General features: G+C 37.0%; 3 protein-coding genes and 1 long non-coding RNA gene across 6 annotated transcripts in view; 2 read left to right on the top strand and 2 right to left on the bottom strand.

The window, feature by feature from the left end:
- The window catches only part of LOC306843732 (intersectin-2-like), a 43487-nt gene extending 30539 nt beyond the window's left edge, over nt 1-12948 (top strand). Inside the window, exons 17-39 of the mRNA XM_079375376.1 lie at nt 199-365; nt 783-1054; nt 2260-2381; nt 2470-2633; nt 3973-4045; nt 4211-4389; nt 4905-4960; nt 5087-5253; nt 5417-5450; nt 5552-5673; nt 5875-5971; nt 6103-6294; nt 7826-7947; nt 8062-8168; nt 8404-8587; nt 8941-9039; nt 9628-9795; nt 9923-10132; nt 10227-10348; nt 10548-10630; nt 10715-10798; nt 11697-11870; nt 11956-12948. Of these exons, the coding sequence (XP_079231502.1) occupies nt 199-365; nt 783-1054; nt 2260-2381; nt 2470-2633; nt 3973-4045; nt 4211-4389; nt 4905-4960; nt 5087-5253; nt 5417-5450; nt 5552-5673; nt 5875-5971; nt 6103-6294; nt 7826-7947; nt 8062-8168; nt 8404-8587; nt 8941-9039; nt 9628-9795; nt 9923-10132; nt 10227-10348; nt 10548-10630; nt 10715-10798; nt 11697-11870; nt 11956-12113 (3156 nt within the window). The 3' untranslated portion in view covers nt 12114-12948. The remainder of the gene's footprint in view (nt 1-198; nt 366-782; nt 1055-2259; nt 2382-2469; nt 2634-3972; nt 4046-4210; nt 4390-4904; nt 4961-5086; nt 5254-5416; nt 5451-5551; nt 5674-5874; nt 5972-6102; nt 6295-7825; nt 7948-8061; nt 8169-8403; nt 8588-8940; nt 9040-9627; nt 9796-9922; nt 10133-10226; nt 10349-10547; nt 10631-10714; nt 10799-11696; nt 11871-11955) is intronic.
- Nucleotides 12949-13209: 261 nt separating this feature from the next.
- On the bottom strand, nt 13210-24023 carry LOC306844300 (protein FAM228B-like). 3 transcript variants are annotated; one of them, XM_079376311.1, is made up of 9 exons: nt 23835-24023; nt 21420-21515; nt 15559-15720; nt 15401-15478; nt 15130-15324; nt 14008-14088; nt 13787-13874; nt 13499-13643; nt 13210-13400 (listed from the first exon to the last, which is right to left on the bottom strand). In XM_079376311.1, exons 3-9 carry the CDS (start codon nt 15649-15651, stop codon nt 13328-13330), a joined length of 753 nt encoding a protein of 250 aa, XP_079232437.1. In that variant the 5' UTR covers nt 15652-15720; nt 21420-21515; nt 23835-24023; the 3' UTR covers nt 13210-13327. The 3 variants fall into 3 exon arrangements, with proteins under 3 accessions (XP_079232437.1, XP_079232436.1, XP_079232438.1); XM_079376310.1 differs by lacking the exons at nt 21420-21515; nt 23835-24023 and adding an exon at nt 17246-17350; XM_079376312.1 differs by lacking the exons at nt 21420-21515; nt 23835-24023 and adding an exon at nt 17246-17335 and having other exon boundaries at nt 15130-15298.
- LOC306844301 lies at nt 19241-22319 on the top strand. Its single transcript, XR_013781904.1, has 7 exons — nt 19241-19369; nt 19621-19673; nt 19762-19792; nt 19882-20273; nt 20543-20671; nt 21058-21266; nt 21455-22319. It is a non-coding gene; the product is annotated as an uncharacterized lncRNA (long non-coding RNA).
- A 646-nt stretch (nt 24024-24669) lies between the features above and the next one.
- Nucleotides 24670-27508, bottom strand: LOC306843575 (CCN family member 2-like). Its single transcript, XM_079375105.1, has 5 exons — nt 27160-27508; nt 26728-26944; nt 26381-26632; nt 25982-26193; nt 24670-25871 (listed from the first exon to the last, which is right to left on the bottom strand). Exons 1-5 carry the CDS (start codon nt 27217-27219, stop codon nt 25575-25577), a joined length of 1038 nt encoding a protein of 345 aa, XP_079231231.1. The 5' UTR covers nt 27220-27508; the 3' UTR covers nt 24670-25574.
- Nucleotides 27509-27888: the final 380 nt, after the last annotated feature.

The following is a 27888-nucleotide window of genomic DNA, read 5'->3' as shown; positions in this document are numbered from 1 at the left end:
TGAAATAACATTAATGGAACAGATCACTTATAGGAGCTCAGTATCACTCAATATTGATAATTTATGTTAATTTTAGCAGTCAGTAAAGCTGGCATAATGCAATATCACATATTGTGTATTTGAACCTGTACCATATTATTCTATGTTTTGTTATAAACATGATGTATGTGTTAAAGAATTGTGTGGGTACCATTGTAGGACTTGAGGCAGAGGCAGAGCCAGCAGCAGGACGTCCTTGAGCAGCTCAGGAGGGTGAGATCTGAGAAACTCAAAGAGCTACAGAGACACAGGAAAGAAGAGGAGGAGAGGAAGAGGAAGAAAGAGGAGGAGGAGAGGAAGAGGAAGAAAGAGGAGGAGGCTGCCAGGTAAAATTTTGATTTCACACACACAGACTTGCATATTTATCTCTACAGAGTTCCCACATAAATGAACAACATGGAAATATTAAGGTGTTATATAATTGAGTTATATTGGCTTTAAAAAAAAATCATGTGCATTTCTGTAAATATATTACATGTAAATTATATGTATTATTTGAAAAATAATATAGTTTGTATATTTGTAGAATATATTATAGTTTGTTTTTACAGTTATGTTCAGCTTAGGTTCAGGTTTGTAAAAAAAACCCTTTAGTTCATTTATCACCCATGTTTCTCTGTACAGTTTTCTTCTGTATCAGATTTCTATTCTTGTGATATTTTTCATCAAATATTCCCCCTAAAATGGCTAGATTGAACACCCACTCTTTTACCCTCTCAATATTTTGCTCATGTGTACATTAGACAGGCGAAGCTGGAGCTGGAGCGTCTGGAGCAGGAGGAAGCAGAGCGTCAGAGGATGCTTGCCCAGGAGCGAGAAGCCAAACTCAGGGAAGAACAGCAGCGTCAGGCCCAAGCCCGACTTCAGGAAGCCCAGGAGCAGGCGCGAGAGAAAGAAGAGAAGAGGAGAGCAGAGGAGAGAGAGAGGGAGGAGAAGGAGAGAGAAGAGAGAGAAAGGAATGAACTGGCTCTACACACTCAGCCCTCCATGACATACAATAGCACAGAGAACAAAAGTGAGTGTGTGTGTATGTGTGTGTGAGTGAGGTGCTTTGCTGAAGCTTAAAAATGGCTTGTATTCATCCACTTGGCTATGAATATGATGTTTTCATTATATTAATTGTAATGGGTGTCATTACTCTCACGGCTTCATGATTCACGTTAATTACCTGCCATTAATTATCTGAGTTAATATAACAGACTCCACTAGAATGCGAGTGTTGTGAGAAGGAAGGTAATAGGCTGCTAAACATGAGTTTCATACAGTATATGTTTATGTATATTTTAATTTCACATAATTCTCTGAACTCATTCAGAGACTCACTCACTGTTCTGTGTCTTAAAGGAATAGTTCACCTCAAAATGAACATTTTGTAATCATTTACTCACCCTCGTGTTGTTCCAAACCTGTATGAGTTTCTTTCTTACAGTATGTTGAACACAAAAGAAGATATTTTGAAGAATGCTGGTAATCAAACAGTTGATGGCCTGCATTGACTTCCATTGATTTTTTTTTCCCTACTATGGAAGTCAATGGGGACAAACAACTGTTTGGTTCTTCAAAATATCTTATTTTCTGTTCAACATGAGAAGGAAACTTATACAGGTTTGGAACAACATGTAAATGATGACACAATTTTCACTCTGGGGTGAACTATTCCTTTAATACTTATTTAAACAATGTCTTATTATATTTATTATAATATTACTTCGGGGATAATTCGCCCCAAAATAGAAAATCCTGTCATCTTTTCCTCACTCTGTTGACTTACTTTCTTCTGTGAAACAGAATCAGTGAATCAGTAGATTCATTGAATAAATCAACTGTAACTCACAACGGAATATTAGATACTGTAGATGGTATAATTGGAATATTGCAGTGTTCAATTAAAAATTTGATTCAATCCAATGTTTCACTCATGTCTTAGAATTGAACAATAATTGCATTTTTTACTTGTTACTAATGATGTAAAAATATAGCATACATTTATATACAAATACATTCTACAAAACTACTAAACTGAATCTAAAATAAAATAGTCTGTTATGCTCAGAAAGTGCAGAGAGCAGTACAATTATTGCAATATATATGTAATGATGTATACTGATATGGGCTTTCTGTTATGAAGATGTTTTTATATGTTGAAATATGCATTTGTAAATGCGACGAATGGTTGTGAGATGGTTGTTTTATGGTTCTAAGGTGATAATTTTTTTGCAGGATTGCCACCAGTGGTGACTACTGAAGCTACATGTGCTGCCCTCACCTCCTACAGAGCTCTCTATCCCTTCACAGCACGCAACTCTGACGAGCTCACACTGGAGGCAGACTGTCTGATCGAGGTTCTGTACATGTCAACACATTCACTCACGCAGTTGCAATTTTACTCATTCAAGTACACATATAATTTGGCTTCCTGTGGATCCACAGGTAGATGAATCAACAGTTAGGGAGACCGGCTGGCTGTATGGGAGTTACCGTGGTAACAGCGGCTGGTTTCCAGAGAGTTATGCTGAGAGATGCAGTAAAGACACTCAGACTGAATGGACTGCAGCCGATTCACAATCCTCAGCGCCCTCTACCAACTACCCTGGGTATGGACCTCAAACTGCACTATTATCACACTAATAAATGCTGGGTTAAAAAAAATCCAAGTTGGGGTTAAACATGGACAAACCCAGCTATTGGGTTGTTTTGACCGAGCGGTTGGGTTAAATGACTGACCAACCTGCTGGAAATGAAAAATCAGACACATAATAACTAGAGGCGTCAGTAGCTAATAATCAAAAGGTGAGCATAATATTAATAAGCAATTTATTATAGGTTTATTATTTAATTATTATTTATTGAACTTATTTTGGGTTCATTTTAAGCAAGAAATATAGTCATTTTTAAACAATAGTTGAGCTAAATAAAACGAGTCCAGCAGGGTGATCAAACATTTAACCCAATCACTGGGCTTGTCCATATTTAACCCAACTTGGGCTGTTTTTAATGCAGCATTTTTATAGGGTTCTAATTAACTGTGCAATTTAGCTTATCAGCTCTATTTTTTTTCAACCTGTAAGTGATATATGTCTTGATTTTTAAAAAGTGTTGTTTTTTTTAAATCAGAGAAAACATCCTTTTCAATCTTACATCTATTGTAGCCCAGATTCAAATTTATTAATATTATTATTGAAGCTACACACAAAAACAATTTAAACATAATCAAGGATTTTTTCCACGCTAAAGGAAAAATAATAGAACATTTAAAAAATATTTTTTTAGTTATATGCTCAAATATAACAGTAAACAGCAATATATTTTTAGTAACACCATTCCACTATTCCCTAGAAAATATCTTAGAGACTTCAATGAAAGGTAATGATGCAAATTAATCATACAATCAGACGTTTGAACTGATAGTTTGGGATTCATGTAAATTAATCGAATTTACAACAGACAAAGAAGCATGGTAAAACTATTCAAATGAAACTTAATGGCCAAATAAAAAGATATTACAGTCACAATCTCAATATTCACATATTATATAACAACAATATTCAACACAAATATATTGTGATTTATTGCCCAGCCTTATTACTAACATACATATTGTTTTGATGAGCTTCACATTTGTTGCCAAAAAAGCGGTGTCAGTATGTGTCAGGCATTCCAAAAAAAGAGTCAGATGCAGTCGTTTAGACTGTCACGACTCTTCTATTCCTATTCAGTGAGTGTGAAAGACCTTCGTCAGAGATTCTGCAACATTCGGTAGGTTTGACATGATCCTTGACTGCTATGGAGCTGGTGGGACATGATCTTAACAGACTAACTTAAATTTGTTGGTTTAGGGTTCTGTTATTAGTTTTCATATTTTTTAATACTTTAAAAAAATGTAATGCATATATATTTTGGATGAATGAAGTCCTTTAAAATCCTTTTTCCCAGAATTCCTCGTGTGGACATAGAAGGACCAACACCAACACACACACCAGTGTCTTCAAACACGCAGCACTCACAGGTTGGCATATGTGAATATACACACACTCCATATATGATATATCTCACATACAACATTGTTTTTTTGATCACTGGGAGGAATATGATAAATGGTAGGAATATGATCATCATGATACTCTGATCGTTGTCCCTGCAACTTAATTTTTTCTGTGTTTTTGTGCAATAGGCTGTCGCTCTGTGTGAATGGAGCGCTAAGACCGACAGTCACCTGGGCTTCTCTAAAGATGACGTCATCACGGTTCTGGAGAAGCAGGAGAACTGGTGTTACGGAGAGCTCAACGAGAGCCGGGGCTGGTTCCCTTGCTCATATGTCTCCATGGTTATCACCAATAACACACAGGCCGAGTAAGAAATGGGATACCTATCACTTAACCTCATAAACTTGCTTAATTAAATAATTATTAAGGTGCAATTAAAGACAATTTAAAGGCAATTAATTTTTTTTTTTAATATTTTGTTAAACAGCATTTAACACGTTTTAGATAATTATATCATAATAATATGTTATATTATGATATTATTATGTTATATTAGTACCATATAAAGGTCAAAACTATTTAAAAAAAATTTAAGATGTGCTCTTATTTGAGATACAGCAAGGATGATTGTAACATTTAGTTCAACTATGTATTTAATAAAATCTTTATCTAAATACACATTCAGATGGTAGTATTACTCTGTTACTTTGAACAAAAGCTAGATTTGTGGTACTCTGCATGCAAGGTTTGAATGAAACGTCTCCTGTTCAGATTTTTTCATGTTATCAATCATTTTAGAATAAATTATTGATTTAATTAGTAGCCAATAAAAATACGCTAATAACAAACCTAAAGCTTTCATGTTGTTTGTGTCTCTTCTAGGCCGTTATATTCTACTGTGGACGAGACTGAACTTTCAGATTCGGGTCCGTTTGAGGGTGAGGAGTCTGTTTATGTTTTTATACAACCACCTCTAGTCATTCGGATGAGATATTATGACATTAAATTGAATCGTCATTTCGGAGGTTTTTGTCATGGTTTGTCATTTGTTTTGGTCTTATTAGAGTATGTGGCTCTGTACACATATGAGAGTCCAGAGTCAGGTGACCTGACGTTCTCTGCGGAGGATGTTGTCCTGGTTACGGAGAGGGAAGGAGAATGGTGGAGAGGGTGCATCGGTGACCAGTCTGGCCTCTTCCCTTCCAACTATGTTAAACCCAAAGAGCCTGACGTATGCATATTCAGATCACCTTTTTGAAACTTTAATGCTAATTTTAATTATTATAATGAGTATAATGTTCTTTTGCAGAGAAATGTTTTTGCTATTTCAGAGAGATTAGATTTCGATTGGTGTGTATTTTGACAATGATTTGCTCACTGTGTTATCATTTTAGACGGCCAATCCTGGAGTTCTCGGTAAAAAACCAGGTGAGATTTCAGATTTGAGTTAAATCACACAGAAACAAAAATCAAGGCTGGTTGTTTCACATTTTAGACATTATTAATTTGCCATCTTCATTGGTCTTCAGAGATTGCTCAGGTGACTACGGCCAATGCTGCCGCGAAACCAGAACAACTGAGCCTGACACCTGGTCAGCTGATCGTGGTGCTGCATAAGAACTCTAACAGCTGGTGGCTGGGTGAACTACAGGTTAGCACTGTATATCACATAACCAGACTTAACCTAACCACAGGACAGCATTTGCTTATAGTGCAATATAGTGCATATAAATACATTTGAAAATGTTTACATATTTAGATAGACAAACAGTTTCATAGCTTTGTATAAAAACAATAGAACTCAATGGAAATTCACCAGTTTTTAAAAACTAACAAATGTGTGTGTTTATAGGCACGGGGGAAAAAGCGTAAAAAGGGCTGGTTCCACTCCTCTAATGTCAGATTACTGGAGGCCAACAGCGGCAAAATAACTCCTGCATCTCAACCATGTAAGATACAACCACATACAAAAGAGTGTGAATGAAAGAGTGTGTGTGTATGTATGTGTTGTTTTCCCTCCTCTGTCCCATTCTGCTCCATCCATCCATTCTCTCTGTCTTTTCTGCTCTTCCTCCTGTAGTGTGTCAGGTTATTGCAATGTATGACTACAAAGCAGCCAATAAGGATGAGATGAGCTTCCAAAAAGGTCAGCTGATCACTGTACTCAACAAGGACAACCCTGACTGGTGGAAAGGAGAGGTCGCTGGGGTCATAGGGCTGTTTCCAACTAATTATGTGACGATGACCACAGAATGTGATCCCAGCCAGCAATGTGAGTACTAAGAGAGTTATTTGATAAGTTCCTGTTTCCACAGAGTTCAGAGTTGTTTGTTAATAAGGCAAGGGTGGGAAAAATATAAGCTGAAATGGATTCAATTAATTGTGTTATAAAATAACCTTTTAAAAAGAGTATATAAAATGATGTTTGATTTTTTTTTTTTTTTAGTTTTGATGATGGATAGAAAAGGACAGAGACTTTTTGGCCGTAGCCTTTCTTTCTTTCCAACAAGTTCTAATATATTCTCCATCCATCTCTTCATTATTCATTCTCCCTTCTGCCCTTATCTACTCTCTTCCACCCTTTTTCCACGTCATTCGCCTCATCTGTGTTTTATTGTAGGATGATAGCTCTGGCCCCTCCTTCCTCTTCCTTCTCTCTTTTCTGGACCAATCAGAACACTGCTCTGGTCCAGGAAGCAGCCTCAAGACTGACTAGATTTGTTTGGATTTAACCCCTCCTCTTCTACTATTTCTGTTTAGACTTGGTTTATATCACAATGGAACCCAAGAGTTTACCTCCACTGGCTTTAGGACATATATATTTCTTACTGTTTAATTGGGAGATGTTTAATCTGCAAAATATATTACTTGCTTTGTTTCTGTTTATTTTAAGAAGTGACATGAATTAAAGGGGCCATATCATGAGTGACGGAATTTCTCTTGATCTTTTTTGAAATAAAAATTCTTATGTATTTCAAATCTAAACTTCATGTCCAGTGCCACAAACAAACAAACACTCTTTTTTTTTTTTTTACTAAGCTACAAAAATGGCAGAACCAGAAAAACTGATTATTCAGTAAATTGATCTATTCAGTGTTCAGTAACTTGATTGGCCCGGTCCTGGTGAGGTAACACAGAAAAACCAACAATTAAAGTTGTGATTTTTTAAAAAAGTTTTACAAAGGTCCTTGATCATTTCAGTTTATTTTTATTTTTTATTTTTTTTTAACCCCAACAGCAAATATGTATCCCAATGTGCCAGATAATTATTTATTGCATCAATAGCTGAATATCATATTTGATAGCAACTAAAACAGCTTGTTTATTTTTAAACTGAAAAACATGACTAAGAGAAACACAAAATATTGGCACAAAAACCTTAACTAACATTATAGGTGGACCACAGGGTAAAGAATGAATAATAAAACATATATGACGTGGCCCCTTTAAAGTGAACTACCCTTTAAGTCAGCACTGTTCATCAGCACAATCATATATTTGTATATCACAGGAATGTTAGTCTGCCTCTGCGTGTTTAAATGTATTCAAAGAAACTGACGACCAGCAACACGTGTTACTCTCATACTTGACCAGCTATGCAGACAGCTAACAGTCGTGACCTTAGAGAGTTTGCTCTGAATGTCATAACCTTTGCTCTGAAAGCATTTTTGTATGGAAAGTATTCACAGTTATATGAAGCAAAATTTCACAAATAAAGTTTTTAATTGTGAGATGCTGTTGTGATGTGTTTGCTGATGAGTGCATGTGTGGCTTGTTCTGCGTGTGTGTGTGTGTGTGTGTAGGGTGTGCTGATCTGCTCAGTTTAGACTCTATGTGCACTGAGGAGAGGAAGAGGCAAGGCTACATCCATGAGCTCATTCAGACAGAAGAGTCCTATCTGGAGGACCTAGAACTGGCACTAGAGGTGAACCAACAGCTGCATTAACAATATTCATGATATATAAGTAAATGCTATTTGTTTGGACTCTAAGTTACATGAACATGTTGATTTGGTTCCTGTGTGTGTGTGGAAATTCAGGTGTTCTATAAACCAATGGCAGAGTCTGGGCGGCTGACAGAGGCTGAGATGAGCATGATCTTTGTGAACTGGCGGGAACTGATCATTTGCAGCACCAAACTCCTAAAGTGAGTCAACACTGACTGCTAGAGTCTGTCTGGTGAATTGCAAGTGGCACCTGGTGAATGTTCAGTGTCTGGTTTGAATTTTTTAGTCCAATATTACTTCATATTCCAGTTCTATTTGATGTGTGCATGATTATTGTGTTAAAGGCTTCTGGAAAACCATTTATGTTACGCTTAAGACTATCAACTAGCTACCAAACGATGCAAATAAAAATGAAAGGAAGTATGTGTTTTTCAGAGCTCTGCGTGTCCGTAAGAAGATGGCTGGAGAGCGGATGCCGGTGCAGGTGGTGGGTGATATTCTGTCCTCAGAGCTCTCTCACATGCAGGCCTACATTCGCTTCTGCAGCTGCCAGCTCAATGCTGCGGCCCTGCTGCAGCAGAAAACAGACAAGTCACCCGACTTCAAACTCTTCCTGAAGGTACAGTAAATGGAGTTTAGTACTCTCTAGTAACAGAAAAACAGCACAAGTTTTTACAGTACATTCTACTGCTTTCAGACAAGTATAGCATTAACCCTAGTCTGTATTAAACAGTGAACAATATAGCAGTGCATAGTAAACTTTTTTCACAATAAATAATTTTGGTAAAGTATTGGTTTGCTGCTTGATCAGTGTACTGAAGGAAAACCAGTTTTGTACATTTTTCACCGTGGTCCACAAGATGGTGCTGTTGATTACTTCTCTCTCGTGGAATATTGTGGGTGAATTCACCGTTGATAGGATAAGACATTAGACTCTTTTCCTTTTCTTCATTCTGTTTATCTTCTTCATAGAAAATTGCCAGTAATTACCGCTGTAAAGGAATGCCACTGTCCAGCTTCCTCCTGAAACCCATGCAGAGAATCACACGCTACCCACTGCTGATCAAGAACGTACGAGAAGCCTCAACTATGGAACATTTAACAATAGAATGAAGAGAGAAATAGCAGCTATTATAGAAAGTCAGAGGAAATAGAAAGTAAATAAAAAAGGCTACATGAGCAAGTTTCTTAAAGATAATATAATTAAATAATAGACTAATATTTATATAGTATACAGACATTTAAATGAAAAGTTTGGGGTTCGTAAAAAAAAAAGAAAAAGAAATTAATACTTTAAATCAGCAAAGACATGATCAAAGGTGACAGTTAAGACTTTAACACTGTTACAGTTTTTTTTCAATTAAATGAAAAATTTAAACTTTCTGTTCTTCAATTAATTCTGAAAAAATTATACAATAAATACTGTAAGATGTTTCTACAGAAAATATAGTGTACTGTATTTGGAATAAAACGTATCAACATTAATACAGTAATATTGTATTATTAGTAGTAGTATTAATAAGTGGTAGGATGAAAAATTAAATATTAATAAAAAAAAATTTATGGAAAAATTTATTTTTACATTTCTTTAATTCAGCAATATACATGGTTTATTTAGGCAAATCATTTGTTTGTTGTTTCTGAAATCTGATGGTCTAGATTCTGGAGAATACCCCTTCAACTCATGCAGATCATACAAACCTGGAGGCGGCACTGGAGCAGGCCGAGGAGTTGTGCTCACAGGTGAACGAGGGCGTGAGGGAGAAGGAAAACTCTGACCGGCTGGAATGGATCCAGAACCATGTGCTGTGTGATGGAATCATTGAGGTGAGATCTCTGAAGGAGCTGCTGTTGACCTTTTTGTGCAACATAATGACCTCTAAGTGTAAAACAACAGCTTTTATTATGTGTTATGGTATTTCTGAAAATGTTTTGTGTAATATTCTCATTTTAGCATCTCGTTTTTAACTCTCTGACGAACTGCCTGGGCCCTCGAAAACTGCTGCACAGCGGCAAACTACATAAGACCAAGAGCAGCAAGGAGCTTTGGGCCTTCCTGTTTAACGACTTCCTGCTCCTCACCTACACCTCCAAACAGTTCTCATCTGGGCCTGACAAACTCTTCAATCCCAACTCGAATGCACAGTACAAGATGTATAAAACGGTAAAGCAACATGACTGGTGTCCATCTGGAGTTTGTTTTGCGTTACACTCTTTGTACAATGTCCCTATCTGACACTCTGTCTCTCTTATTCTAGCCAGTGTTTCTGAATGAGGTCTTGGTAAAAATGCCCTCTGACCCTTCCAGTGATGATCCAGTTTTTCACATCTCACACATTGATCGTGTTTACACTCTTAAGGCTGACACCATTAATGAGAGGTACACCTACTATACAAACATTCAAGCTAAAATGCTCAGATAAAGGCCTAAAGCTGTAATCATAGATGCACATGATCCACTGAACGTAAAATTAAAGTAAAATAAAAGTTATAATTCAGTTTAGTGTATAAAGCAAAAATACTCATTTATTACAGTGAGTGTCTGTACAACAGTATTTGCCATTTTATGGTTAAATTAGGACTACATGGGTACAGAAGATCAAAGCAGCATCTGACCACTTCATAGAGACTGAGAAGCTGAAAAGAGAGAAGGCATACCAAGGTTGGGATTTTTTGTTGACTATTAAGAGTCAGAGTCAATGTAATTGAATGTAGCTTCACTGATGAAAGCCTGTTTGTGGTCTAGCTCGCTCGCAGAAGAACAGTGGAATCGGGCGACTGTTAGTAACGGTCCTGGAGGCCACAGAGTTGAAGCCCTGCAAACCAAATGGTTAGAACAAACACACACAATCTGGGCTTAAATTCACACAAGCATTCCAGAGTCACTTCATTAATCATTGACCTCAGGGGTTATTGTAGTTTTTAATTTGTAAGTAAAAAAAACAACTCATTTTAAGTTTGTATTTTTTTTAATTCAGCTTATTATTTTTTGTGTTTTCTAGTTTGTTTTTGTAGTTTTATTTTTATTATTTTAACAGGGGCGTTGTTTAAAAATGGTGCTGCATTTCCCAACACAATCTTATTATCTAGTGACATTTGAATTTTTAATGCAGATTAATTGTAAGGTTTTCAGGTTTTAGAATATACCATGTATCAAAAACTAAAAATGAAATATCTACAGTATATTTTATTTTAACAAGTTTTGAAGTCAAATGTATTGCAGTTTGTTCCAACCGAATGAGATTTAAATCAAACTATTTTCATAATATAATATATAAAAATATTTAATATTTTAATTTCTTTAATTGTGCAATGTATTTCCTATTTTTAAAATTAGCTTAAATTATTATCTTTAAATTTATATACTGTGTATCAAGAATAACTTTTTTTTTTTTTTTTTTTAAGTTTGTTCCTGTTGAGTAAGAATCATATCAAAATTATTACTTCGATTTTTATGAAGCATCAACTTCACTAAATTTCTTAGATTTATACATTTTGGCATGCACATTTCATCCAAAGTGACTTAAATTGCATTAAAGGTGTACATTTGCTTGTTTCCTCCATTCTTTGGGAATCAAACCCATAACATTGGCATTGCTAACTGTATGTTCTGCAGGAAGCTGTTTGTACAGTATATGTCATTGTTTTGCTTCTCTAGTATATACATCTAGTTTTAAGGATGTTTAGGATGCCAAAAATACTGAGTAGAAAATGATGTGTGTTTATAGGGAAGAGTAACCCATACTGTGAGCTAACTATGGGCGCTCAGTGCTACACGTCCCGCCATCAGCCCGACACGCTCAACCCCAAATGGAACTTCAACTGCCACTTCTTCATCAAAGACCTGTATCAGGACGTCCTCTGCCTCACCATTTCTGAGAGGGACCAGTTCTCTCCAGATGGTGGGATTCCACGTGGCACCACACACACACAATATACATACACAAAATCATATGAATTTCTTTAACAGATTGTGCTTCAATACAGATTTTCTAGGTCGTACTGAAGTTCCTGTAGCAACAATAAAGAAAGATCAAGATGGTAAAGGTCCGTTGGTACGGCGTCTGCTGCTTCATGAAGTTCCAACTGGAGAGGTCAAAGTGCGGCTTGACCTGCAGCTCTACGATCAAACACCTCACCCGTGAACTCTACATCTGTTTCATTAGCACTACAACATTAAACAGATCACTTAACAAAAGTTTATTCATTAGTGTTCATTTTTAAAAGGATAGGAATGACCCTGTACACGTTTGATATGAAAAAGGTGAACCACTTAACGGATGTTTACATGCTTTACACCTTTTTAAATTTGCTTTACTTTTCCTTTCATTCTTTAAAAGCCAAAGATTGCTACAACTGCTCAGCATTATGCAGCCTTTAATTGATATTTTACTGTACTGCCTTAATCTGAACACATTATGTACGGTAGCTTCCTATGTATAAATAGACTAAAATGATGTTACTGAAATAGCTGAAATTCAGTCATTTGTAGATTCCACTAATACATACATGACATACATGTGCTTCCTTAACCTGTTCCCGGAGCCCTTCAGCACAAGTTTAATTGTTTTATTATTAAATACTGAAAGACAGTTTTAAAAACAATGTATTTAATTATATAAAGACCAAATTATATATAATGTTGTCTGAAGTTGTGTGACAAACACAAATTATGCTTTAAATTCTTAATTGTACAAATTCAGGGAAGATTTATAAATTCTTTAAGAATGTATAATATGGGTCTTATAGTTTTCCATTGGTGATTTTAATTACAGCATTTGGCTTTAACAGACTGGATCTGGATGTTGTACATTTGAGTTGTTGATGATGAATGTCGAAAGTTTGTGTGTTATTTGTTCTTTGTTTAATGCATAATTGTATAAACTTCTATAGGAATAGATTATTGTATGGGTTTGGGTACAATTCATATACACTAAAGACAAAAAATAAAAAAATATATTCGTTAACAACGCTCATCTTAAAATAACTGTTTTCTACTTTTTGTTTGTTTTGATATTTTCTTTAAAAATGTATTTTCTTTTTATTTCACCAGAAAAAGAAAAACATTTTCATTGGCAAAAAAAATTGGAACCATTAAAAGATTCTGTAGTGTGAACTATTCTTAATATATTTTCTTCAATATGGCTCTACATTTGATTGCTAAAATCTGATCACCTTACAGTTTCCAGATATTGCAGAACATAGAATATTCATTGTTCAATAAGCACTAGAGACATTACGCACTATACGCCTCATTATTTATTGCACTTTAAATGGTATAACAAGCACCATTCTCAGTAATGGAAGACCCGTGTGTAAATACAAACTCATGTCAATAAGGCCCTAATGAACGCTGTCATCAACAACAGGACCAGCACTGAGGGAGGAAGCACCGTCCCTCTGCCAAAGCCGAATGCGGAGTGCATGTACTCCTGAACAGTGAGAAATTACCTCAGTATTACTGGAACAGAAGCACTAGAAACATAACTCGCACAAAAGCGGTTTAGATCAGTGAGCCTGAAGCAAGTACCTTGATTTAAACAGACTGCGGTTCTCCCAAAGTCTCTCTGAGGCAGTATCTCGGGAGGCTTTGACCTGTGACTGTTTACGGCTCTGTTGGGAAACAGGTGGACTCTGGAGAAGTTCCTCTACTTGTTGATGGCGAAATACATGACCTAGAATACACAGGTAATTACAAAAGCCATTATGTTTACCTCATGTGTTTCAATTAATTCTCACTCAAAGAAAACAAAGTAGTTCAATAGCCTGGTCATGACTGACAGCAAATAGATTTGTAAAACTAATTCGCTGACAGCACCTGTTTGGCAGCGAAGTATTGCTGTCTTTTCCTTAATCCTGGCTCGTGACTGAAGAGACAGGGGATCCTCCAATGTTGGGGTGGAAATCTGCACAGAAAACAGAAAAGTTTTTGCACAGAATTAATTTTTAATCCTTCACTAAATCAACTGCATACCATTGTTAATGCATTTTGTTTAGTTGTTTAACTATTAACATTAAAAAGAAGATAATATGACTCACTTTGCGATGATGTGGTGTGTTAAAATGGTGCAAAAAGGGGTTGTACTCCAGAGGATCATAACTCTCTAGAAACGCAAAACCCTGAAAACACAAAATACATTTTAGTTATTAGGGAGGTTTTGGAAAAACTGCAGGCTTTTATGAATATTCTAAAAGGACCATTTTTATTTGTAATTATAGAAATTATATTTAAAAAATATATTTCTCAAATTATAATAACACCAAAACTTTACCATGATAAAGTGTATTCATTCACCAGTGTTGGGGAAAGTTACTTTTAAAAGTAATGCATTACGATATTGTGTTACTCCATAGAAAAAGTAACTAATAGCATTACTTAGTTACTTTTTATGGAAAGTAATGCATTGTTACTTTTGCATTACTTTTTGTCACCTGAGCTGGGATTGCTTATTAATTTTTAATAACTACAACATTTTTTTTTTTTTTTGGGATATTATATTTTTTATTTTAACCTTAAAGCAACACAAGACAATACAAAGACAACAACAACTAGAAGGACAGGGAAACAAACAAACAAAAAAAACGGGGAAAACTGTTTTTTTTTTGCTACTACTGTAAAGGCCCTTTCACATCAAAAGTGAAAATAAGCGTTTGCCTGAAGAAACTGCCTCTGTCTCTGCACCTCACTCATAATTTCTCTCAACACGGGCACAGGAGAGGTGTCAGTGAATAAATACAAACTCGTGTTACTTATTTTACAAAGTAAAAAAAGTAAGTTACTTGAAAAAAAGTAATCTGATTACATAACTCACGTTACTTGTAATACGTTACAAGTACATTGCCATTCACGCTATCAACCAAGTTTTTTTTGGTCATATTAATTTTTTTATTCTTCATATAATTCATTCTTAACATATCTACCTTGCAACAAGAAAATAGAATGATTTTTTTCTGCTATAACAAAAATTAATCTTATTGATATTTATATATACTTTAAAAGCTACATCTGAAAAATGATCTAATTAAGGGTTACTATGAAATGGCACAGTATGATGTTTCTATTTTGTTCTGTAACTTTGCAAACAGCACTGCTACTGTAACAGTTTGGTTATTCTAACTGTTGAAAATAAGGACATATACTGTACCTGTTCAGGTGTATACCTTAGCATTACAGTAGTTGATGTAGTGTGCGTGCATGCTCCTCATCTTCTGTGTCTCAGTGTAGCCATGGTGTGCAAAATGTTGCTCAATGCTTTGCTGTACCGGCAGCCACACGCTCTGTGTCCAGCGTTTATGGAGCAGTTTACGTTTCCTCAGGTCCATTGAGCCTCTGTGAGTAAGGTAGTGATCCAGATTCTGTACTGACACACACACACAAATGATTCTGAGGTAACAGAAAGATTCAAGTCTGAAAGGCCACCAAAAATATTACCTTTATGAATCCAGCCTCAGTCTCCAGCAGCGGCTGTATAATGGCATCAACTTCTCGTTGTTCAGAGAGTAATTGTTCCTGCGGTTCAACAGACAGTGAGTGGAGTGAGTGTGCATTTATATAATATGTAGTGTGTTTATATGCAAGTGTGGGTGTACCTGTAGTTGTTTTTTGGAGCTGAGAGAAAGGGTGTGTTGCGTGTCATCTGAAGTCTTTGTTTGTGTCATCATGCTGGTTTGTTGGAGCTTCATTCTCTTTCTTAATTAATTTCCTGTCTGACTGAAGTTCATCGGTTCACTGATGACAGGTGTTTGAAGACACTATGGGCACAAGAGCAATATCACTGACATATGCATAGGTTTAAGGCAGTGTTGGAAAATATTTTATATATGTGAACCTGGACCACAAAACCAATTAAGGGTCAATTTTTTTTAAATTGAGATTTATACATAATCTGAAATCTAAATAAATAAGCTTTCCATTGATGTAGGCTACGGTTTGTTAGGATATTTGTCTAAGATATGACTATTTGAAAATCTGAATTCTTAGGGTGCAAAAAATCTAAATATTGAGAAAATTGCCTTTAAAGTTGTCAAAATGAAGTTCTTAGCAATGCATCTTACTAATCAGAAATTATGTTTTGATATTTACGGTAGGAAATTTACAAAATATCTTCATGGAACATGATCTTTACTTAATATCCTAATGATTTTTAGCATAAAAGAAAAATCGATAATTTGACCCATACAATGTATTGTTGGCTATTGCTACAAATATACCGTGCTAATTATGACTGTGAGGGTTATGGACCTGTTTTGTGTTTGTTTGTTGCCCTTATTTGGTCATTCCTGTTCCTGTCCTCGTCTAGTTATTAGTTCCTCCTGTGTCTATTAATTACCCTGTCTCCAGTATCCAGTGTTAGATGTCAATTATCCATGTGCTAAGTGTGTGTTTCCCTGTTTTGGATCATTAAAGACTGTTCTTTGTTAATCCTCCTTCGCTCCTACACAGTAGCTCAACCCGTGACAGTGACTGGTTTTGTGCTCCAGGGTCACATATGCTAAAACAGTCTGTTCTCAAGCCACAATCATTACTCATCAAAATACATGCAAAACATAGTTAAATTGTTGATTTCTATTCTAAACGCCAGTAATGTTCTGCTGAATATGCTGTTTAACCCTTTAAAGCCTACTGAATCATATTTGATTTGATCAAATTTCCAAGTCATCTAAATTATCAACATGATCAAAACTTTGCTGAAAACTTGTATGCAGTCTACCACATGCCTTCTGTCATCTGATTGATGCTGTTTATACTACAGTATATGAGCTATAACAGTGCTTCCCAAACCTGTCCCGGAGGACCCCCTGCCCTACACATTTTGTATGTCTCCCTAATCAGACACACCATGCATGAAGTCCTGACCTGCACAGTGCTGAAAGACTCCACCTGGCAGAACCATTCATACATCAATTGTATAATCATTGTATCATTTACATTTTATTTTGATTGATGGCAGCTGAACAACAAAAAACATACTTCTTCAGGCACTTTATGCAACAGTGCCTTCAGAGCAATGAGCACGTAAACAATGCGTTACCTAGAAAACACACCAACAAATGTAAATACTGAATCTTGAAAATAGTTCGACAAGATAAGAGTGTTCACAGGAACTTATTCAGACAAACTGACCAAAGCGTGATGTTTGACAGTAAGCTGTGTGATAACGGTGGATTCGCATTGATCGAAACAAACCGCATCATTATATTACGACATTGTAAGGTGAACTGTTTAATAATAAAGTGCCTGAACCAGAAGGTGCGATTATTTAGCAGTGATACTCACGGCGTTGTCAAGCTGATGCGGAAAACTGACGCAGAGACTAGTTCAAAACTAGACTCGACACGCGACTCCTAAAGCTATCCCTTGTTGTGTTGCTATGGGTGACGCAACGTAATTACGGGCGCGCTCCCTCAGAACGTAGGCTGTGTCCAAATTCGTAGAGTTCAAAGCGTTGTGCAGTTGAGAAATACAGAGTTGCGACACGCTTTGATCTCGCCGCCGCGCGGTCACGTGGTTCCGCGCTGTCAATAGGTTTGAATGGGATTAATCGGTCAGACAACAACAGCGGGTATACTTGCAGCATTTTCCGGCAAATATTAACACAAAACGTCCATTGATTAATTCGTTTAATACACTGATAGTAGCATTTTGTCTGTGGAATTTAATGGAAATAATATTAATGGGCTTTGCTTGTTCATCTATTATTCACATTTTAATACAATATTATGTTAAAATATAAGATACAATATGCATACACAAGTGAATATCAATGAATGCTAGTAAAATGCTAGAAATGGTTTTACCCATTTAAAAAAAACATCTAAAGACATCTTTTTCGCTACCATCTGACCAATTAATACTAGCACTTACTTATTCTATTTATTTATTTATATTTATATATATAAAAAACATTGCTATGTGAACTGTGCTAGACTAACTGAGACTTGTCACAGCACTTGTATTTTGTTGCTCTTTCGTTGGTCTGTTTGCTTCTACATTGTAAGTCGCTTTGGATAAAAGCGTCTGCTAAATGACTAAATATAAATGAAAAAAAAAAGTAAATTTAAGTTTTGCAAATACTTCAAAATAAAAAAGGCAACCAACTGTATTCATCAAAATATTTTATTATATAATATACCCACGTTATCTACCTGCAAATATAGCATATACTGCCTATTATCTAAAAATAAACATGAACTATAACGCGTTTCATAAAACACAACTACTGGTCAGATATCCGAGAGGTAAACTAATGCGTTAAAATGGCAAAAAAATGCTGTAATTTCCTCAACTTTCTGGCGACTGTGTTTGAGAAGCACTGAAATGAATGGGCTTCAATGCTGAAACTATCGGTTGTTTGGAGCTATTGGCTGCTCCATGACACGCTTTACTTCCGCATTCCTAAATTCCTATGGAAGCCTATTGGGAGTGTCGCACCTCTGTTTCTCAACGGCTCTGTGTTTTTTGAACTGTAAAAATTGTGCCCGTTGTGCCTCTGACCTCTGTCATTTATTCCATTAACAATCATTCTGATTTTATTCATAACATCATGATTTTGGAAATAACAAATGTGTCTAAACAAGGAGTCATGCTTGTTCTGTTCTAGTTAGGCTAGTTAAGTTAGTAAACACTTTCTTATTTGTAAGTCGCTTTGGACAAAAGCGTCTGCTAAATGACAAAAGTAAGTAAGTAAGTAGTAAACCCAGAATATTTATTTTAACCAGTGTGTGTCCCTACGTATTACTTTACACATCCTTTATATTTCCCCCCAACTGTATAAGCTATGACCTATATAGTAATATGTACATGCTGTTTTTTTTAATTATTTTTTTTATTTAGTCTTTTATGGCATGTGTATCCAGACTTGAGTCTGGTCTGCTTTGCATCTTGTTCTTGAGACCAACTTTGCATCTGGCATGCCTGAACCTGACATGCTGAATGTGACCAGCCACAGAAGAGCAATTCTACAATAGGTAATAATTTGAACAAAGTTCAAAAATTTCTGCTCATTCTTCCATTCTGTACAACAACATGCTAATTCCTGAAATGTAGTGATGTCCAAGAAATCACAGCACAAACATAAAAAGAGTAATTTTAAACTTTTTGGCATTGAGTACTGTTCATGAAACTGGCCAAGGCCCACACTATTATATTATAATATTTGTAACTAACCTATGGGGTACCTGACAATGAACAGCTGAATAGCACACAATCTAAAAATCTAAACATTAAGCATGTGTGGTATACGTCATGATTTATACGTCATTCCTGTTATGTGATGACAAAGAGCAGCTCTTCCTGCTTAACTTACTGCTTCCTGCTCTTCCTCTTAAAAGGAGCCGACATTCATTACTGGCGGTTTTGAATGAATTATAGGTGCTCAAACATGGAAAACAAAATATCCAGGTAAATATGAATGTTACTTTTTTAAAGAAAGTTAATGTGTTAACAAGTTAACAAGAACAAGAACATCCTTAGAGCTATATTGTTTGAAAGATTACACGTGTATTTTCTTGGGAGCTACTGAACGGGCATTCAACACAGGAAGTGTTCAGAGAGCACATTAAGCATCCAGCATTAAAACAAGTTCAAAACAACAGCAGCTCATCGAAAAACATATAGATTTTGGTTATATATAATCTTCCTTTTTCAAACAGAGATGATGTGAATTCTCGGATAACACAAGAATACAACAAACTCTTGGCAAAAGGTATGAAAATTAAAAATGTTTACTTTTAGAACTGAATAATGTTTAAAAATAGTACATTAAATGTGGCTTCATGTTGTTTCCAATATAGTCGAAGAATTGCTGAAAAACAACCCAGCAAGGTCAGACTTATAAAATGAGGAAAAAGAGTAATGCACATCTTAGTAGTAATTCCTACTTCATTACCTGTGCACATCTTTTTCCCTTCTAGTTCGGAATATTTGCCCATCAACACCATCTCTTTGAGAGCTGATGGTCAATTTGGCCGATTCAAGTTCATTAACATGTGTGTCCCTGATTCATACTTGATGGCCTTATATATTTGCTATATGAAATATGACCATATTGCATCTCTTTTCAATTCTTTTTAGCACCTATGGTCTTCTTAAGAGACAGAATGTATAATGAGGCCAAAGCATCTTGGCTGTTTGGGGGACTTGATTGTCCCACATTCAAGGTGACCAACAATAGATCTGATAATGAAAAGTATGTAATTGATGCTTGGAGTGAGCCAAAGGGTCATTTGCACATGTTTAATGAACTTGCTTTGCCCAAAGACCATAGCTCACTACCTGCTAAACAAGTGAGCGAGAAGACCCTGAGGTAAATTCATTTTAAGCTCATACACTGTCCTTTCTCAGCTTGATCTATAGTAAAACTCTCATTATGGATAATAAAGTAGACTCAACATTTGAATTATGTGCTGAAAGTCGCTTTGGACAAAAGCGTCTGCTAAATGACAAAAGTAAAAGTAAAGTAAGTAAGAATCGTGACCTTTTTGCACTAAACACCAGCTTTAATTGTGCACTTAAATTCCAATTTTCTGTCAAATATGTCATAAGCCACTTCATTTAACATTTTCTCTTCTCCAGTAAATTTGAAAATTTCAGAGATGTGCATGGCTGGGGTTTCAGCGATCCCCATCCTTTACTCATTCTAGTGGATACACATCAGCTACTAGATATTGCACCACCTCTATATGTTGATGATGATTGTCACAGGTAAAGGCAAGAATTCATTTCATACAGTAGTTCTTTGATTTTTCAGGCCAAGTACCTGATGGTAGCATTATACTTACCCAAAACACACATACTGTGTGAGATACTGGCTCATGGGGACCCATGTTTGATCCTGGTCAAGTGTTATGTAAATGTTTACCAGTTATTTCAATTATGACACGAGAAGCAGAACAGTTGTGCAATATGTTGAGTCACATTCTGAAAATATCACTTGACTTGTCATTAGAGATGAATGTGCTGTTTTCAAATGCTATCACAAAAGTGTTGGCTTCATACTCTCATTGCTACATATTTTTTTATTTTACATTTCCAGAGTCGTTTAGTGTAGTACCTGTGTATCTGATGCTTTTTAATGGCTTTTCTTTAAGGACCTTTGAACTCCAGTTTCTGCTGTTAACGAGGGCCTCCTGCCTTACTCACGTAATTGCGGGCTTAAACATCTTCGATCGATGGGTTCTCTACGATGATTTGAAGTTGCGCTATGGGGACTTTAACCCCAAGTGTGCAGATTTTAAATGAGATTTCTGCATCCTTTTTGCTGGCTATGTTAATATAACACAGGATCAAGACAGAGATGGTATGTTTGTTTACTATTTCACCCTATGTGTGGAAAAAGTCCATACTCTTCTGCATTTTATATATTTTTACTATTTTAACATTTTATCTTTACAGTCTTTATTTAATAGTTAAACAATTCTTTAAATTTTAGTTGGTGGATCAATTCTGTTACCTCATGTGTAACTTTGTCTTTTTCTTTTATTGCAGTGCCATTTGGAGTTCCTGAAGAGGGATACCAAGGGACTGTGCCTTTTAATCCTTCCCGTGGCTGTAATGATTATGAAAAGGAACACATTGATTAAGTATGAACAAAGAAGAAATATATATATATTCATTACGTCCTAAGAAGAACGGCATCTACGCTAATATCACTGTTTCATTCTTATACTGAGGTCACAGTAGCCACCCGGATCCGGTCTATATCCAGACCAGATGGTGGACCAGGACCTAGAGACGACCTCTTCAGAGTGAATGTCAGTGGAGACCATGTCAACTAGACGAGCCCTAAAGACAGATCACCTGCAAAGACCTTGTCAACTAGATGGCCATCGGGAAACAAGACGACGGAAATCAGATGATTCCTCTGCACAATCTGACTTGTCTTGCAGCCTGCAGTTAAACCACATCATACTGGTTTTGTCTGGCCAGAGGAGAACTGGCCCCCCGACTGAGCCTGGTTTCTCCCAAGGTTTTTTTTCTCTATTTCTGTCACCTATGGAGTTTTGGTTCCTTGCCACTGTCGCCTTTGGCTTGCTTAGTTGGGGACTTCTTTTCTGGCAATATTGTCAGCTTGAATGCACAGAAAGTATTGGAAAAGAGCTGAAATGAGCTGGATGATGACATCACTGAATCAACAATGATTCAACTGACTTCAACTGAAAAATTTACTGTTTGTTATTGTCCTCTTGCATTATCGACAAACTATTTTCCTGTTTGAAACTGTAAAGCTGCTTTGACACAATCTGTATTGTATAAGTAGTTATATAAATAAAAGTGACTTGACTTGACTTGAAAAGTATAAAAAAGCAGCCCATAACAATTTTACATGATGATAAATACCTTAGTGAAGTGCATCACTGTCTCTGTCACTCAAATCTTATGGCATTGGGGCCACCATGTAACTAATTGGACGTTAAGAAAGAGGGAACAAATATACTGCAAAGTCAGATTTCCAGATATTAATGTAATTAAATAAGATGAGAAAATAACTGGCTAAGGATCTATAGTAAATGCACAAATAGCACATTATAAATAGAAAATTAATTTGTTCCCCACTAGTCCACAACGTCAACAACTGTTTTTAAACAGATTTTTAAAGTTTTTTTTTTCTTAATACATATACAGCCTGTTTAAATCCTATTTTATTGATAATTTTCCCTACATTAATTTACTTGGGAGTAAAAAACTTACTATTCTACGACATGAACAAAAAAACAAACCAAAAAAAAAAACACCCAGCGAGACGAGTGACAAAGAAATGCTGAAATTGAAATAAGGCAAAGGTAGGCTACAACTACACAGCCCATGAAACTCTGTGAATGATGTAATCGAATACATAATAATGACACAGTACATTGAACATTCAATATAAGTCTAAAATACTAAATGTTTGTTATACTGTATTATTTCAATTGTTGTAACATTGAGTCCTCTAATTGAAGGTACTTTTTTTTCTAAAGCAAATTAGTTTGTACATTGATTTCTAATTTCTAGAAAATAGATTAATTTCTGTCTACAGCAGAGGTCTTCAACACTTCTCCTGGGGACCCACTCTCCTGGAAAGTTTATTTCCAAGCAGCTTCAGCACACCTACCTTCAATTTTCAAGCAGTCTTGAGGAGCTTGATTGGCCGCTTCAAGTGTGTTTGATTAGGGTTGTAGCTAAACTCTTCAGGATAGTGGGTCCCCAGGAACGAGACGGGGGTAGCTGCAGCCTGGAGCAATGGGCGTGCTGAAATGAGGCGTTCCGAAAGGTGAATCAGTACAACAAAATCTACCCCTAACCCTACCCCCACACCCTGACAGACAGCTTTGTCGACCAATCATTAAGACCTTTCTCCACGCCCCTACCTTTTGGCACGCCCTAACCTTTCGCCACGCCCATTGCTCAAGCCTGCAGTTATCCCTACTTGCCAGGAACAGGGTTGAAGTCCTCTGGTCTACTCTACAGCCTCTGAACATAAATATTTCACTACCACAGTCGATGCACTAGATGGCGCTCATTCTACATACAGTAACTTAAATGGTTTGCTGACAGACGGATCCAATATATGTCGTCCTCAGTTGGGAAACCGATTACGAAATCAAGCAATTAAGTAGGTTTTTAAAAAAAGTATTATTCTAAAAATTGCCTAAAGGTGTATGTTTCTCATAGCTAACAGAGATAGGCTATTTTATCAACATCATTGACAACATGTGTTTAGTGTTTTTATTTAACAGTGTTTATATCTTATTGCTGATGCATTGATAATTGGACATCCTTGTCATTGAGTTTTTACACCCATAGCCTCAAATAGCAGGTACACATTTTTGTTACTGTCACGTAATACGTACTGCATATTATAAATTTGATGGAATATTTAGCCTACCTTGTCTTACACACAGTTTGTGTGTGTATCCATGAAGACGTATGCAGTTTGTTTGTTTAAATCTATAATTTTATCGATAATTTCCCCTGCATTGAGCTGACATTAGCCTAGGCCCTACATCGCACTCTGTTGCTGAGTACACTTCATCTGTACTTCGCTGTGTGCTTCTTGTCTGCTTACTGTAAACTCAGTAGTCTAACGTTACTCCAGACGGTTGCTCTGTGTTTAAAAATATTAGACGCAATAGTGAGCACATATACACTAACGTGTGTGTGCCTGTGCTTTAATAATGTGTTCATTCAGCAAGGATGCAATAAATTGATCAAAAGGTGTTGAAAGACGTTTACATTTTTACAAAATATGTTTTAATATATTTTTTTGATTAGATTTTTTTAATTATTAAATTTTATTTAAAAATAATATTAAAAATCAGTTGTTTTAAGTTAGCTAGAGTCCTTTTTCAAAAACATGAACAAATCTGACTGTAGTGTATATCAGTTGTATGTTTACGTTCTGACAAATACTTGTGCACAACTTGTGTGCTAATGAAAGTGTCTATGCACTAGTTTCATGTACTGAATTATCTATATTATGTATGTATGTATGTGTACATACATGTAGGACCATGTGTGTGGTCTTGAGCTTGATGGACTGCACACAATGCAACTGTGTGGTCCACAGTGGTGATGCAAACATGGCATTGAAGTAAGTGTGAACATGAGAGGATTTTGTGAAAACAAGGTGGTGTTCACTTGTGATTGACATCAAGATGGACAGTTACCATTAGAAAAGTCTCTGTATCAGAGTGAAAATGACTAAAAAAATGACAATATTTATATAAAAAATATAATATTTTATTTCAAACTACAAAAGTGAAAACATGTAACTTTTTGGTCACACTTCTCAATAAAATATTGGACAAACTGTAAGAACAGTCAAGTCAGCACATGAAGCTATTATTAAACATGGTGAAGCAAGAAAATAAGAAAGACAACAAATGCTTTGAATTTAAATTAACTTAAGCTGTACAAAATATGTACATTATTTACAGCTTTAAAAAAAATAGATATTATAATAAAAAAAGAATGAAGCTACAATTCATCCAGTCTTTTTGACAGGGGTACTGACGCTCTCCCATCAGGAGGGGCCAGACAGTCGAAGTCAAACACTCAGTGCTATATTAACCTTCATAGATCTTTTCCAGACTTCTTGTCTCGGTTCAGCTCAATCAAACTCTGAGCTGACAAAATAACATAAGAGCACATATGTTTCTCTCTGTCTCTTTCTTCCGCGTTCTCTCGGCATGGTGAGGCGATTAGCTTCTGGGGTTAAAAGCTGCCTTCTGTTTCTTACTATTTTTGCTCTCAGAATTTGAATCTGCCCACCACAGTTTAGGGGAGGGGCTTGGCGTCCTCTGCCAATCAGTGACACTGGGCGTCACAGAGTCGGACTATAGTGCAGTACTGTTTTTTAAGGGGCGTCCGAACAGAGCCCGGTCATTTTACAATCCCCACCCCCTAGCCTTAGACATCCACCTTGACAAATGAATACACATACAGCATATAAATCCAGAGTCCACGTACAAGATACAGACACATACACGCATAAAGACGTAAAATGAAAGCAACAAACCATAAAAAGACAAACAAGTACTTTGTGCTGAGATATGAGATGGATATCTGTTCGATTCAAGTGGAAAGTCACTGCACGGAACTCCTTGGCATCATTGCCGCTGTCTCCTTACGCCATGTCACCGACCATCTTTTTGTAGTACATGGACTCAAAGATGTCGTTCTCCCCAGGGCAGTTGTAGTGGCATGCGCAGGTCTTGATGAACATCATCTGCTTCTTCATGACTTGGCCATCGGGGCACTTGAACTCCATGGGCAAGGTGGCGGTTCTGTGAGGGGTGCAGCAGCGACCGTCCGTGCAAACCCCGCAGAACTTGGGCCTGTAAGACTTGGTAGTGGTGCAGCCAGAAATCTCAAACTTCATTGGTTTGGAAACACGTGGGGTGCGGATGCACTTCTTCCCTTTCTGTGAAGACAAAGAATGAAAAGTTAGCCAAGTTCTGTGATGTCATCATCATGCGCCAACGGAACTATGAGATGTGCTGTGATTGGTTAGGCAGGTAAGTTGCTGCTTACCCTGATTTTCTCCTCCAGGTGTGACTCACACGGGCGGACCATGCAGAGGCGGGACTGTTTCTCAAGACGGCATTCGCGATTGTCATTGGTGACACGGGTAGAGATTCCCAATCCGCAGGTCTTTGAGCATGCGCTCCATTCTGTGGTCTGAACCAGGCAGTTCTCTCTCATCATGGAAGGATCGGGCCCATATGTCTCCTCCTCTCTGTAAGCTACAAGACAAAACGTTACTCAACACATTCCTTCCAGCAGCATGATGTCATCCTACTGTTCATATCATTACATCATCGCACCAGAATTAATTCCAACCAGTATTCCTTAATGGAAACCATTACTGTGTCTTAATCACCACTTTGTCAATTCTGACTCAGGGAACAGTCGAGATCAAGAAATGCTCACCTGCCAAAGCTGACCCCACAAAGGTGTTCTGATGAGGGGAGTTACACACCCACTCCTCGCAGCACTTCCCTGGGACCTTCACCCTGCGGGGCATAGGGCAGTCAGGGCTGGGGAGCCTGATGTCCATTCCACAGAGGGGCACGCACCCTACAGCGCCGTCCAGACAAGTGCACTGGTATTTACAACTGCTCTGGAAGGACTCTCCACTACGGTACACCATCCCGCTGAACACGCAAGTGGCACCTTCTCTTGCTGTTGGACGGAGACAGAAGGTGGTTACAACTCTGACTCAACTCAACAACTATAGATTCAGTGTCTGTATGTATGTCAACAGTCAAGATCCTTACCTGTGCAGACCCCAATGCGACGGTTGCTTGGAGAGCCGTAGTCACAGTAAAGACCTTTGTGGCGGTCGCAAACGTCTCGCTCTGTGCAAAGTTCGCCCAGTTGCTTGGCACACACCCGGCAGCACCCACAGGTGTCCGGCACCAGGCTCACACCGGGCGAACACTGGGGTGGTACATCAGGGCATTGGCATTGTCCACTGCACTCCTGAGCCACAGCCTGAGGAATAAGACAAATGTTCTTGTAAGACGTTGTACATTTGCTCAACAATGACTTGAAAAATGGGTTAAAATTAGGAATTTTATGAGCTGTTCGTGTCTGGTAAAAGACTAAAGTATAGTCTGTTCTTGCTAATTCTTTATAGCCTGGATCTCTAGATGCATTTAAACATGACAGTGGTCTCGTTCTAATAATAGTGCATTTAAAGGACTTACCAATCCACAGAAAGTCAGGCATAGCAGAGCAATCACTTTTAGATTCATTCCAGAAAACATGATGACCTCTTCTTTCCAATCTCTTTTTAAAAAGAAAAATCTTCTTTTGGGATCCTATAACGTCTTGCTGCTGTAACGCAGTCTTCTCTTCAGATTTGATCAAGGCGATCTCGTTGTGTAGTCTCTAGTTCCTCCTGATCGTGTCGAGTGAAAGCTAAAGTTTAGCTTCAGTATGAAGTTTAGGCTGAGCCGTGTCAAGCGGCTGTTGCTTCTCTCTGGAGGACTTTGAGTGTTCTGATTCTCCAGCAGCAGCTGAGCTACTTTTATACACGCCGCGCTGCGGTGTACTGCCTCCACCTCAATGGAACGCTGGATAAACATGGGCATTCCTGGCATTCTTTCTTAGTTTCCTGCCCCCCTCCACTCCCCTCTCCCCCTCCACTAAACCTGCACCCACTGCCATCCTACATTCCTGGGCTGTCACAGAGCTAAATAAAAGTCTTGGCATTGCCTTGCGTTGCTTGGTGGTAGTTTAAGCAATTTGTCTTAGAGATAAATGTCTGCATGTTTTTCAGATTTAATAAGACTAGATTTTTGCTTTCAATGTCTTGTTCTCTAAATAACTATGTGGTGATTGACAGTTGATGATAATGACTATGCTAGTTTATTAAATGCTAGTTTATTAGTGGCCAATATGCATCAGTTAAAAGACCTTCATTTCTTTTCCAA

This window comes from Barbus barbus (assembly GCF_936440315.1).
Source record: "Barbus barbus genome assembly, chromosome: 24".
NCBI lineage: Eukaryota > Metazoa > Chordata > Actinopteri > Cypriniformes > Cyprinidae > Barbus > Barbus barbus.
This window is presented reverse-complemented; position numbering and strand designations above follow the sequence as displayed.